Source organism: Monomorium pharaonis, chromosome 6, assembly GCF_013373865.1.
Source record: "Monomorium pharaonis isolate MP-MQ-018 chromosome 6, ASM1337386v2, whole genome shotgun sequence".
NCBI lineage: Eukaryota > Metazoa > Arthropoda > Insecta > Hymenoptera > Formicidae > Monomorium > Monomorium pharaonis.
The window spans coordinates 12,062,679-12,074,868 of NC_050472.1; the positions used below are offsets into that span (position 1 = coordinate 12,062,679).

General features: G+C 42.5%; 3 protein-coding genes across 8 annotated transcripts in view; 2 read left to right on the forward strand and 1 right to left on the reverse strand.

The window, feature by feature from the left end:
- The window catches only part of LOC105840013 (muscle M-line assembly protein unc-89), a 165,645-nt gene that overhangs the window by 25,077 nt on the left and 128,378 nt on the right, over nt 1-12,190 (forward strand). The gene's annotated exons all lie outside the window — the stretch shown is intronic.
- On the reverse strand, nt 1,473-11,872 carry LOC118646248. Its single transcript, XM_036288737.1, has 2 exons — nt 11,032-11,872; nt 1,473-4,797 (listed from the first exon to the last, which is right to left on the reverse strand). Exons 1-2 carry the CDS (start codon nt 11,052-11,054, stop codon nt 3,006-3,008), a joined length of 1,815 nt encoding a protein of 604 aa, XP_036144630.1. The 5' UTR covers nt 11,055-11,872; the 3' UTR covers nt 1,473-3,005.
- On the forward strand, nt 4,795-6,440 carry LOC118646249. Its single transcript, XM_036288739.1, has 3 exons — nt 4,795-5,684; nt 6,316-6,320; nt 6,428-6,440. Exon 1 carries the CDS (start codon nt 5,175-5,177, stop codon nt 5,664-5,666), a length of 492 nt encoding a protein of 163 aa, XP_036144632.1. The 5' UTR covers nt 4,795-5,174; the 3' UTR covers nt 5,667-5,684; nt 6,316-6,320; nt 6,428-6,440.

The following is a 12,190-nucleotide window of genomic DNA, read 5'->3' on the forward strand; positions in this document are numbered from 1 at the left end:
CTGTTGTGGACGTATTCCGAAAACGTATTATCTCTTTGTGTGACAAAATGTGAAATATAAAAATTTTTTGACGATCTTTTCAGTCTATGAGATCAATGCAAGACAATACGGAAAGAAATTATTTCCAATAAAAAGAACCGTAAAAATACCCGTTTTTTCGTTTTTTATTTTTCGCAGAAAGTTTTACGATGAGCGTACAATTGGTTTCAGAGATATAAGAAGTCAAAGTAGTTAACACCTACTAAGAAAGTATAACTCCATCGATACTTATCTGAAAAATTTAAGATGGGAGATCCGATATAATGGATAAAAGCATAATGAAATTAATTTGTTATGAGTGACATACTCATAACAATAAAGTGTCAGTAACACAATGACGTAAGTCGGTCAGCTGCAGTCAGCATCGAGCGAGGTTTCGCGCAATCCGCTCGACAATTAGCGCAATGCTCCTTAGACAGCACTTGCTGTCTAAGCAATAATTTGGAATACTGACCGATTTACACCCTCACGCAATCCTCCCCTTCTTTCGATCCAACTACCGAATTATCGGATATATAAACCGGCGAAAGAAGGTGAGGAGCGGGTCAATCCGAAGTAGACAAACTAAGACTACACACGACACTCTGCTTTGCGGGGTCGTGTATCGCCGAGATAACTTATTGTAAACACACAACCACGACGCTCTGCCTTGCGGGGTCGTAGACAACGAGCTAATAGACGCGACACTCTGCCTTGCGGGGTCGCGATCTACCCATTGTAACTGAATACAAGAATAAAAGTGTTCAAGACAAATAACGGTGTATGTGACGAAATACCTTCCTCGCGAGATCTCTGGCAGCGATCCCAAATCGTACTCACAACGAGAGGTACAACAAATTTCTCCAAAAATTGTTATCTAATTATCAGATCTGACATCAGATTCGTAATCAGGAATTCAAAGAACCCGTAGATACTGAGTTTCGAAAAAATTCAACAAAAGTTTATGCTATCAAGTGTCGATAATGTCATACTTTGTTTGTAAGCGTTAACTACTTTGATCCCCCTATATCTCTGAAATCAATTTATGCTCATCGTAAAACTTTTCTGCAATTAATTTTTTATCTGAGTTTGGCATAAAACTCATGTGATGACTATTTGGCATAAAATTTATATGATATATCGAGGACGGAAAAACGGACATTTTTTGCACCCTTTTTGCGATTCTTTTTTAATAAAATATTCTTATCGACATCTTGTAAATAAAGTAATTATATGACTTTAAAAAATTCTTTTATAGTGAGTAGAATATGTTGTTAAAGTTTGACCACTCATTTATAAAACCTAGTACACATGTATAATTCATAATGCACATATGCATATATATATATATATATATACATATACACATTGTTGTATCCCTGGTCTCGGGATACAGTGCGGGACCGCTGCCGATGACTCCTCGGGATCAGGTTTCCAAGAGATAACGCCGAGAGTTAATAATAAGAGATATATATTTATTCTTCCTGTACAGTTTTCGTTAGCGAACCCGAAAGATGAGTTACTTCGTCTAGTTTGTAGTTTCGACGAGCGACATATACTCGTCGCTATTATTATTGATTATGAGCCCACTCGTTCTCTTTCCGCGGTCTTTATATACTCAGCCTTTCGGCTTGTTACCAAGGGGTGTCACTCGCGGTCACGGGCCTTTGGCCCGTGCACTAGCTTAGCCAGCAATTGCTAGCTAGGCGCATTCCACCGGAAATCAGGAGATTTCGGGTGGCAAAATGAGTAACCGGATATGTAGCTCGGTGTGATGTCCGGTGTGAAGGCCGGTGCGATGCCCGGTAGCAAGGCCGGACGGTGTCGTCGCGCGAGGTGTCACTCGACACCCTTCTCGTTATTACAAGTAGAGTTTGTGTGAGTGTCGCGCACTCACAACATCCCTCCCCCTTATTGGAAAGAAAACGAGGGGCTGAGTTTTCGCAACTAATAGTTTACGCTATCTTATCGCTTTTCCTTAGTGAAAAACTATATACTAATCGCTATTTCTTTATTGTTTTATACTAATAATTACATACCATTTGTAGCTGGTATTGCTCGTTCTCAGATTCGCGTACACACAGGTTTTAAAATCTTTCAAAACTGAACATGTTCATGTCCAGGGTCTCGTTTACGGCCTCTTCTTCGTCGAGGAATATCTCGATGCACTTCCGGCAGTTTCTGGCAGGGCACACGTTCATTAACACTTTTCCGCATTTGAAACACTCGGTGATCGTTTCCCAATGTTCGTCAGGTGAGAGCTGCGTCCGGTATCCGTGTGCCGATGGATCTCGTATGGTGCAATAAAGCCGGTATCGTTGGCGATAACAGCTTCGGCACCATCTTCTCCAAGGAAACTCTGTTTCCACTAGACATCTCTCTGTTGGTTGGAGGCAGATGCTTCGTAGAAGTCTTTCGTATCTTTCTGGGTGGTCCAATGGGCGCACTCCATCGATGGGCTGACTGAGTTCAAATTCCACAGGAATTTTCATCCTGTCCTTGGAGTTGGTGTGTGTGTTGTAAACTCTATGTCACCGGGGTAATTTGCGGGGCTGGTTCCGCCTGGCTGCTGCTGTTGTTCTTGAGCTTGAACTTTGTTTATCGTAACGACAGTATCGAGTCTTTAGGGCTCGATTGGGTCGTCAGTTTTTATAGTCTCGTAGGAATGGAAGTGGTGGGGTGTAATTCCCTAAATCGGGCCATATATGGTCATAGTCAATTCAGCTATGCACATCCGGTGTGTGAGCGAAATTTGCAGAAATAAGTTTTTTGATTCTTTGGTTCCGGTGTAACGCGATATATCGTGTGATATATGGGTCTAATTTTGTTAATCCGAGACGTAGAGCTGTGCAAACTAATGCCACGTTTTTTCCCGCAGGAAATAATGGATCAAATTGTATATGATATATATAATAATTACTATTACATATAGTTGTTAATTACTATTACATATATATACATATATATATATATATATGTTTTTTGTGTTAGAAACGTGTGCTGTTGCTTCGTTTTAGGATAGATCTCGGTATCGTATATTCTGTATCTATATCTAATGTCACCCGCTTATTGTTATTCCGTTTTTTCTTTTTTATTATAATAAATCCTATTACTACGGCTATTATTATTATTACAATTGTTGTTCCGCTTGTCGCCATTGGAAAAATAAAGTGTGGCGACTGAAAAATCGAACTTGAATTTTTATCTAGTTCGTTGTCTATCTCCTCTAATTTATCCTTGGAATTTTTTAATTCCGTCGGATTTGGTATAATATTTTTTAATTTTATTTCTTTGAGACCTGTATCGTTTTCTAAACCAGGCTTCTGTAGTAGTGAAATATTATACTGAGGGAGATATGATTCTACTCTTGTCTCATGTGACATCTTGGGTGATCTTATAATTGTATTTTCTGTCACTAACTTACAGTTATTTTTTAATGTAATTTTACCTACTTTTTCAATTGTTTCCTTTATTTTTCCATGGTCTTTACAATGTAGAGTAATTACTTGCTTTCGTGGTGACGAGTATAGCCACGAGTGTGAATTACTTAACGCTATCCAAAGACTGTGGTTCGACGTCGCATTTTTTATGTTACAATTTTTATAATGATCTTTCGTTTCTAGATACATTTTTATCTCGCAGATAGAGTCTGGGTTTATTTGATATACGGGGTGATTTTCCGTGCATAGGTATTCGGTATTTATCTCTATGCATTTCCGCAGGTCGTTCTTTGCGAGGGTTATGTAAGTACGCTGTTCTGTGTCTATTGCAATCAGGGGATTGTTAATTTCTACGAACGAAAAAATGTTGTTCTGACTTGGGATAGGTAGCGGAATTACACTTAGTATTTCGTATTTTGGCATCGAAATTAGAGGGAATCGTAAAATAGTATATATATTTATTTGATCGCAGTATGCGCCTACTGTCGCAAATTTCTCTATTGTCGACCATTCATTCTCTTTTATTCTGAATGGGAAGTAGAGTCCTTCGGGCAATTGCGAGCTAGCGTCTTTAAGTGATTCTATTATTATTGATATAGGTGTTAACCGAGGATGCAGAATTCCTTCTTTTAAAAACGTTAAATATTCTAGTACGTCTTCCGCGTCGCGTGTTAGATCAGACAGTACCGCGTTAATTATTATAAAATTTTCGTGTAAGTTACTTTGGCGTTCGTCTTCTAATAATTTTGTTCTTAGTTTGTCTGTCGCGTCCGCGAGAGTATTTTCGTTTTGTCGGATAGTTCTTTCACTGTTATCAATGTGAGCGATAGTGGCTTGCATTATTTTTATTTGGTTTTTTATTGCGTGTTTGTTTAATTCCTGTGAGTCGTGTAATACCGTTAGTTGTTCGTTAATTAATTTTTCATCGTTTGCGTCCATCGTACCGAACAATGATTTTGCGACTGATCCTATCCCGTCGATTAATCCTCTTTTGTGTATTCTTGTATTGTATGTTGAGTTTATGCGTTCTATTAATTTATTAGTTCTTTCACACCCTTTTTCAATAACGCTGTGTAAATTTTCGCATGTTTCTTTCCCTATGACTGCTATCATTTTGCATAGATTATCCGTTTTGCGTACGTATTTTTCTACCTGTGCGAGTCGTTTTGATAGTGTCGTCACGTCTATCTTGATGACCACTTTCCAGAAGGATTCAACCTGATGTAATCCTCCTAGCTTTTCAAAATATATCCCTGGATGGTGCGTAAATTTTTCTATTTCATACGGTGCCTTCATGTCCGGGTCTTCTGCGGAACTTAGCGTCACCCAGATTATAAATCTGTAATTATTTTGTTTTATTTAAAAAAAAAATTTTTTTTTTTTTTTTTTGTATATATTATTTTTACTTGCTACAAAAGTATTTTTATATGTGATCGTTGTGGGACCGTGGGAGCGGAAAAGGATTCTCAAGTTCAGATGGGAGCGGAAAAGAATTCTCAAATTTGTATCGTTTATCATTTCGCACTTCGAAATGTGTCATATTTTCGTTTCCGTTGCCTGTGTATCTCGTTGATTCCTCATTTTTTATCGTATGCTTAGCGTTGCATCCTGTTATCTATTTACACCTTTTTTCGTGTGTCTTTTCTTTTCTGGACGATCCGGTCCTTTAGTCTCTTGTCGGCTATCTGTTCGTGCGTTTGCTTGTTTTTCATAATCATGTCTCGTCGTGAGTTTTTCTTCGCGTCTTCCAGTGAAGAGAGTGCTGAGGAGAGTGAGAACAGTTTCGACGATTTCAGTGATCTTGACACTGTGGCTCTTTTGGACGAAAGTTTTTCGTCCGTTGATGAGGAGTGCACGGGTGCCGCTGAGCCATTGCTCGTTAGTGGGTTTGAACATTTATCAAACCCTGATAGTGCTCCTTATGGAGATTTAGATTTATTCATGGACCTTTCTCAGGAGTCCGAAATGTTTGTTCCCGCCGGTGCGGAGGGCGAGGTGTTCTCCGAGTGTTTTCCGACCGACGAGCTTGGGGAAATTTTGATTCCCGCCCCTTTGCTTGCTCGTTTTTTAACTAATGATTATAGTGAAGAATTCGGTGGTGACCTCGATTTGGAGTTCGAGTTTGCCGTGGATCAATATTTGCGCGAGGGAAACTTGCCTCGTCTGGATCTTTCGCCGGAGGATCCAGACATGGACGCGGTTGACTAATCCGTGTATAGATACTTTGTAGTATAGTAGTTTGTAGTGTGTAGTTTAGTTTTAGTGTTTAGTTTAGTTTTAGTGTATAGTGTATCCTCTGCTGTTATGGATTATGTTCCTGGTTGGCGGTCTTCGTTTTGGTGAGTCTAATTCTTTTTTATTTATTATATTTCTCTTTTTTCTTTTTATTGTGTATGTGCGTGCATGTGAGCATGTTTTTTATCCTCTCTTTTGACCGCGGGTTAGGCCTCAATAAACGGTTTCAGACGGTTTACGTGTACGCGCGTCGTTGTCCTCCCTCGCCTTATTGTATAGTTTATATTAGAATGTTTTTCGGTTACCGTATACGGTCCGGTCCATTGCGCGTCGAGTTTTTTCGATCTTCCGCGTCGGAGCGTTTCGTCGTAAAGTAATACTTTTTCGCCGACTTTAAATCTTATTTCTTTTGTCTTTTTATCGTACTGCGTCTTGGCCTTGGCCTTTTCGTCTTTTATATTTTTGCGTGCGACACGATTAGTGGCTCTTAACCTTTCCCGTAATTCCTGCGCGTAATCGTCGTAGTTGTAGGTAGGTTTAGGCGGTTTTGTCAGGGCCGTCGGCAGTTCTGCCTGTCGACCGTAGATTAATTCAAACGGTGTATACCCTGTCGCCGTATGAGGCGTTGTATTATACGTGTGCATCGCGTACGGGATCCATTCGTCCCAATCGGTTTGGTCCTTATTTATATAATGTCGCAGGTATTCTGCTAAGGTCCGATGTGATCGCTCGAGGATACCATTGCTTTCGGGATGATATGCGGTAGTCTGAATTTTATTTATCTTCAGTAGCTTGCACGTATTCTTGAAAATTTCGCTCAGGAAGTTAGTGCCTTGGTCTGTCAGTACGTATTCTGGCGTTCCGTATTCCAGGACGATTTTCGTGACAAATTCTTTGCTCACGGTATTTGCTTCCTGGTTCGGTATAGGTATTGCCTTACTAAATTTTGTAAGATGGTCTTGGAATGTCAGTAGGTACCGATTTTCATTTTTCGTTATTGTTAGTGGTCCCACTATATCCAGTGCACATTTTTCGAAAGGTCGGCTAGGCGTGTCTGTGACGACAAGAGGGGCTTTTATTCTCCGAGAAAGTTTATTTTTCTGACAAAGCTCACATTTTTTAATGTATCGCTCTACATCGGCCGTTAATCCGGGCCAATTATGTGTCAATCGTATTCTTTTTATTGTTCTCTCAATTCCTTGGTGCCCTCCCATAGGTGCATCATGATATTCGTATAGAATTTGTTTTTTCTTTTCTTCTGTGTACGCTGGTTCGCATACGTTGTCTTCTTCCTTTTCATCTTCTGTAGATGCACGTGCGTATTCGCCGTCTTCGTCTAGTGTGAGGATTCTATCAGCTGCTTTGGTAACGTGAGCTTCCCGCTTCACGTTGCGACTTAGCGCGTCGGCGTTCGCGTTCGCTCGACCGGCCTTATGAATAATTTCATAGTCATATTCCTCCAGTTTTAATCGCCATCGGATCAATCTTGATCCGGGGTCATTTACGTTAAATAACCATATAAGGGGTTTGTGGTCAGTTACGATTTTGAATTTTGTCCCATAGACATATGGCCGAAAGTGTTTTACAGCCCATACTATTGCAAGTAATTCTTTCTCTGTCGTGCTGTAGTTTTGCTCGGCGCGGTTTAATATTCTGCTCGCGTAAGCAATGGGACGGTCTTTTCCTATCGGTCCCTGTGACAGTACGGCTCCTATTGCATAATCTGAGGCGTCGGTAGTCACGTTGAATTCTTTTGTAAAATCTGGGTATTGAAGTACGGGCGCCGTAGTTAATTTTTCTTTTAATGTGTTGAAAGCTATTTGCTGTTCGGCAGTCCACGCGAATGTTTCCGTCTTTTTTGTTAGTTTTGTTAATGGTTTCGCGATCTTGGAAAAATTGCTGATAAATTTTCTGTAATATCCGGCCAGGCCTATAAATGATTGGATATCTTTGACCTTTTTGGGCTCCGGAAAATCTTCTATAGCTTGCAATTTTGCCGGGTCGGGCGATATTCCATTTTCGGAAATTACGTGTCCTAGGTAATTTACTTCCTTGCGCAGGAATTCGCACTTGTCCGGTTGCAACTTTAAGTTCGCTTCTCGTAGGCGTTGCAATACTTCTGTTAGGCGTTTATTATGGTCGCTTAAACTCGATCCGTATATCACTATGTCATCGAGATATACTAGGCATCTGAGTCCTTGAATTCCCATGAGTACCGAGTTCATCAGCCTCTGGAATGTGGCTGGCGCATTTTTTAATCCAAAGGGCATCCGATTATATTCATAATGTCCGTATGGTGTCGAGAACGCTGTCTTTTGTTTATCTGGCTCAGCCATCGGTATCTGATGATACCCCGACGCTAAGTCTAGCGTCGAAAAATATTTGGCGTTTCCCAGCTGATCTAATATTTCCTCAATATTGGGTAGGGGAAAAGAATCGCCAATTGTTAGATCATTTAGTTTTCGGAAGTCGATCACGATTCGGAGCTTCGGTTTTCCAGACGAGTCGGCCTTTTTGGGTACCACTAGCAGTGGCGCATTCCATTGGCTCGTGCTGGCTTTGATAATGCCATCATGCAGCATTTGTTTTATCTGTGTATTCACCTCTTCCTTATGCCTTGCGGGGAGGCGATACGGCCGTACGTTGACCGGCGATGAGTCGGCTTGTGTACGTATCTCGTGTTTCACTGCTGCAGTGCATGTCAGTGGTTCTCCACTGAGGTGGAAGGTATCTTGGTATTCTTCGCATATCCGTGTGAGTGCCTGTCGTTCTTCCGAATTGAGATGCTGGGTACGCAATGTTTGTCAGATTCGTTTGCTTCGTGGGAGTTTATTCGCGCGTTCCGCCTCGTTGATAACCGCGTATATTTGATGATCACTTTCGTCGGGATCTTCTATTGTCACGTGCGGCGTGCGTATCTCTACCGGCTTATCTGTGGTATTTATGATGCTGATTACGCATGCAAAATTCTTCGGCTTGACCATGCATCGTCCGATATATACGCCGGGCTTAGTTTCCTTCGCCTGGATTACTCCGGGCTGATTTCGGTTAGTGGTTGCTCGGACAATAGTCTCGCTGCGCGGTTGTAGAATTATCTTACCGTAAGGTTTTATTTTGAAAGTGACGCCGGCGATGTTCAATTGTTGTTTGTCGTAATCGCAGATCACGCGGTGATTTTTCATGAAGTCCAGTCCCAGTATTCCATCGTACTCCATGGGGAAGTCATCCTTGACCACGTACATGGTATGTCTTAATACCTGTTCGCCTATATTAATGTGGGCTTGCATGCTTCCGATTGTATACATTTTGTGCCCCGTTATTCCCGCAAGGGTGATTTTTTCGGGGGAAATTCGAGTTTTCCCTTTTAAGTTTTTTACCTTGATGAGTGAAAGGGTTGCGCCCGAATCGAAAAGCATGTTTATTTCTCCTGAGCGCGTTTCTTGTATCGGAAGCGTGATTTGATCTAGGCCGCTGCTCGGCTGGGCGGCTCGAGTTACTTGCGCGACCTGATACGTCTGAGCGCGCTTATCTTTCTTTCCGGCTGTTTTCCTTTCGTCTTCGCTACTAGACTCGGATCCGGAATTCTTCTTTTTACGCGGTTCGATCGCTTTTCTAGGGTTGTTATTTTTATTCCCATTATTTTGTGGTCGAGGAGGGTGATATGGCGTTTTGTTGCGAGGCCTCCCGTTCAAGTGCCAACACTCGGCTTGTGTATGGCCACGTTTTTTGCAATGCTTGCAGAATTTCTCTACGGCATTTATACGTGTTTTATCAGGTTGTGGTAATGCGAACCGGTTCGAGTAACGACTGTTGCGACAGTCTTTTCCGTGGTGTCCTAACTTTCCGCACTTTCGACATTGTAGCTTATTTTTGTAATTATCTGCGGCCGGCATATAATATTTTGGTTTCGGGCGGGAAACTGTTGTTCCCTTTATTCGTTCTTCTGCGGTCGCGGCTGCTATCGCATCCTGCAACGTTGCATATCCTCGCGATCTGACTACGGCTTTTGTGTCGTCGTTTAGCCCTATCTGATAATTCTCAAGCGCCTGTTGTTGTAGGATATCTAATATCGCGCGTTTATTTTCCGTTGTGTAATGTTGTCGACCCTCTATCATGGACTCATACAGATCCATTGTTAATTTGTCGGCTCTAAGTCCGTAGGTCCGTGCATTTTCTCCGGTTCTTTGTTTGAGAGTATTAAATTCAATTTGCAAATGTGTGGTGCTCTTTTTACTCACGTAGCACGCTTCTAATTCCTGTCTTAGTTGTTCAAAATTGCGAATCTTTCGCGTTTGGAAATCCAACATTGCGCGCCCTTTCAACTTGGTGCATAGGATAGCTCCTAACAGAGTTACCTCATCGTTCGGATCGATGTTTTCGACCGCATATGTCATGGCGCTTAGAAACTCTTGTAGTTTACTTGCATTCCCGTCGAATTCAGGGATCATGCAGCGCGCTTCTTTTAATGGTAGGGACCCGCGACCTCGCTGGTGGCGAACATCATCGTGATCTACGTAGGTTGTGTCTCTCCTACTGAGTCGCGATGGTCGATAGTCGTGAATGCGCTGAGTGTGTACTTGCGTTTCCCGTACGGCGTCTATGTCTGTTTGTAACCGACGTAATTCTTGAATCACCGCGCGCAGAGTGTCTCGGACTTCATTGTCTCTCTCTTGTGCTACGTTTGGCGGTGCTGCTCGTGCAACTGGGTTTTCGCGGATTTCATGGTGTATTTCTTGAAGTTCCCGCTCTGCGTCGGCTATGAAATGTTGAGCCTCTGATTGTTGAGTTCCCGAGGGTTGAGCTTGTTCGTTGGTACTCATTTCGTATCTCTCGAAAATTTCTTCAGGGTTAAAGATATCGGAATCGTACGAGGTCAGCGAAAATTCATCTCGTGAAGATACGCGGCTCGGAGTGCGACTAACGTACGGTCTCGTCCGTCTGTCCACGCGGTCTCGTCTTGTCACGTCAACTGCGTCGGTGGAAAATAAACTGGCGTCGAGGGCCCCGAAAGGAAATTCTCGCTCACGTATGACGTGCTCGGGTAGCTCGCTATCGCCGTCTAGGAGACGCCCTAAGGCCCTGCGATCGTTATCTCGATCCTCACGGAGGGCCTGTGCCGCTCGCCACGCTAGTTCTAACTCGCGATAGTGTATGGATCGCGCCGCCGCTCTACTGAATAGCCACGATTCGTTTCTTATCGGTGTGCTATTGTCGTCGGACATTCGCTATCGTTAGTACGCGTTTCGGTAATAGTGTTACCGGGGGCCTAATCAATTCGGGTTCGCGTGTCGTTTTTATTACAAGGTTTTTGGTATACAAAATAATTTCGTGGACTTACATTACCGCGATGTATCGCCGCATGTTGTCCGTCGCTCAGCTGCTTGTGGCTGGTGCGTCACGTTGCGGTAGGTCGGTGTCGTCTTAGATAACACTGCTATCGCTGTTGTCCGATGCTATCTTCCTTCCTTGTCTCGGAGAATCAGCAGGTCGGCTTTGTTGCGCCTCGGGTGAATTGTCGCCCTGGCTTTAATGTTTCTCTTCGGCGGTTTTCTTCTGTGCGCTGAGTCCGTTAGGGAGCGTTTTTTCCCTTTTCGGTATTTTTCGGCAGTGAATCCCACCGCTGCCACCAATTTGTTGTATCCCTGGTCTCGGGATACAGTGCGGGACCGCTGCCGATGACTCCTCGGGATCAGGTTTCCAAGAGATAACGCCGAGAGTTAATAATAAGAGATATATATTTATTCTTCCTGTACAGTTTTCGTTAGCGAACCCGAAAGATGAGTTACTTCGTCTAGTTTGTAGTTTCGACGAGCGACATATACTCGTCGCTATTATTATTGATTATGAGCCCACTCGTTCTCTTTCCGCGGTCTTTATATACTCAGCCTTTCGGCTTGTTACCAAGGGGTGTCACTCGCGGTCACGGGCCTTTGGCCCGTGCACTAGCTTAGCCAGCAATTGCTAGCTAGGCGCATTCCACCGGAAATCAGGAGATTTCGGGTGGCAAAATGAGTAACCGGATATGTAGCTCGGTGTGATGTCCGGTGTGAAGGCCGGTGCGATGCCCGGTAGCAAGGCCGGACGGTGTCGTCGCGCGAGGTGTCACTCGACACCCTTCTCGTTATTACAAGTAGAGTTTGTGTGAGTGTCGCGCACTCACAACAACATATATACATATACATTATATGTATAAATATGTGTATAATGTATAATATATTGGTCAACAACATTAGCGTTGATACATACAAAAATTTGTGTCGAAATTTTGCGTAACTTCAAATAAGTATAAAAACCATCCTCAAAAAACCATCGTATTTTTATTTGCAAAAACGCATTTTAAAGCTTGAACTCTCTACTTTTAGATGAATTTGGATGATTTCAATTATCCTTTTTTTTCACAAAACGGCACAATGATAAAGCTTGACCTATCAAAATAAAATTTTTAATGTAATTTTGCTGCATTACACCTGCTGTGGAAAAAATCGCGAAGACTTTCT

Coding starts and splice junctions, on each gene's coding strand:
- LOC118646249 (XM_036288739.1), top strand. CDS start 5,175: ATGTCTCGTCGTGAGTTTTTCTTCGCGTCTTCCAGTGAAGAGAGTGCT.
- LOC118646248 (XM_036288737.1), bottom strand. CDS start 11,054: ATGCGGCGATACATCGCGGTAAT. Junction 4,798..11,031: donor CGGCGATACATCGCGGTAAT/GTAAGTCCACGA, acceptor AAATAATTACAG/ATTTATAATCTGGGTGACGC.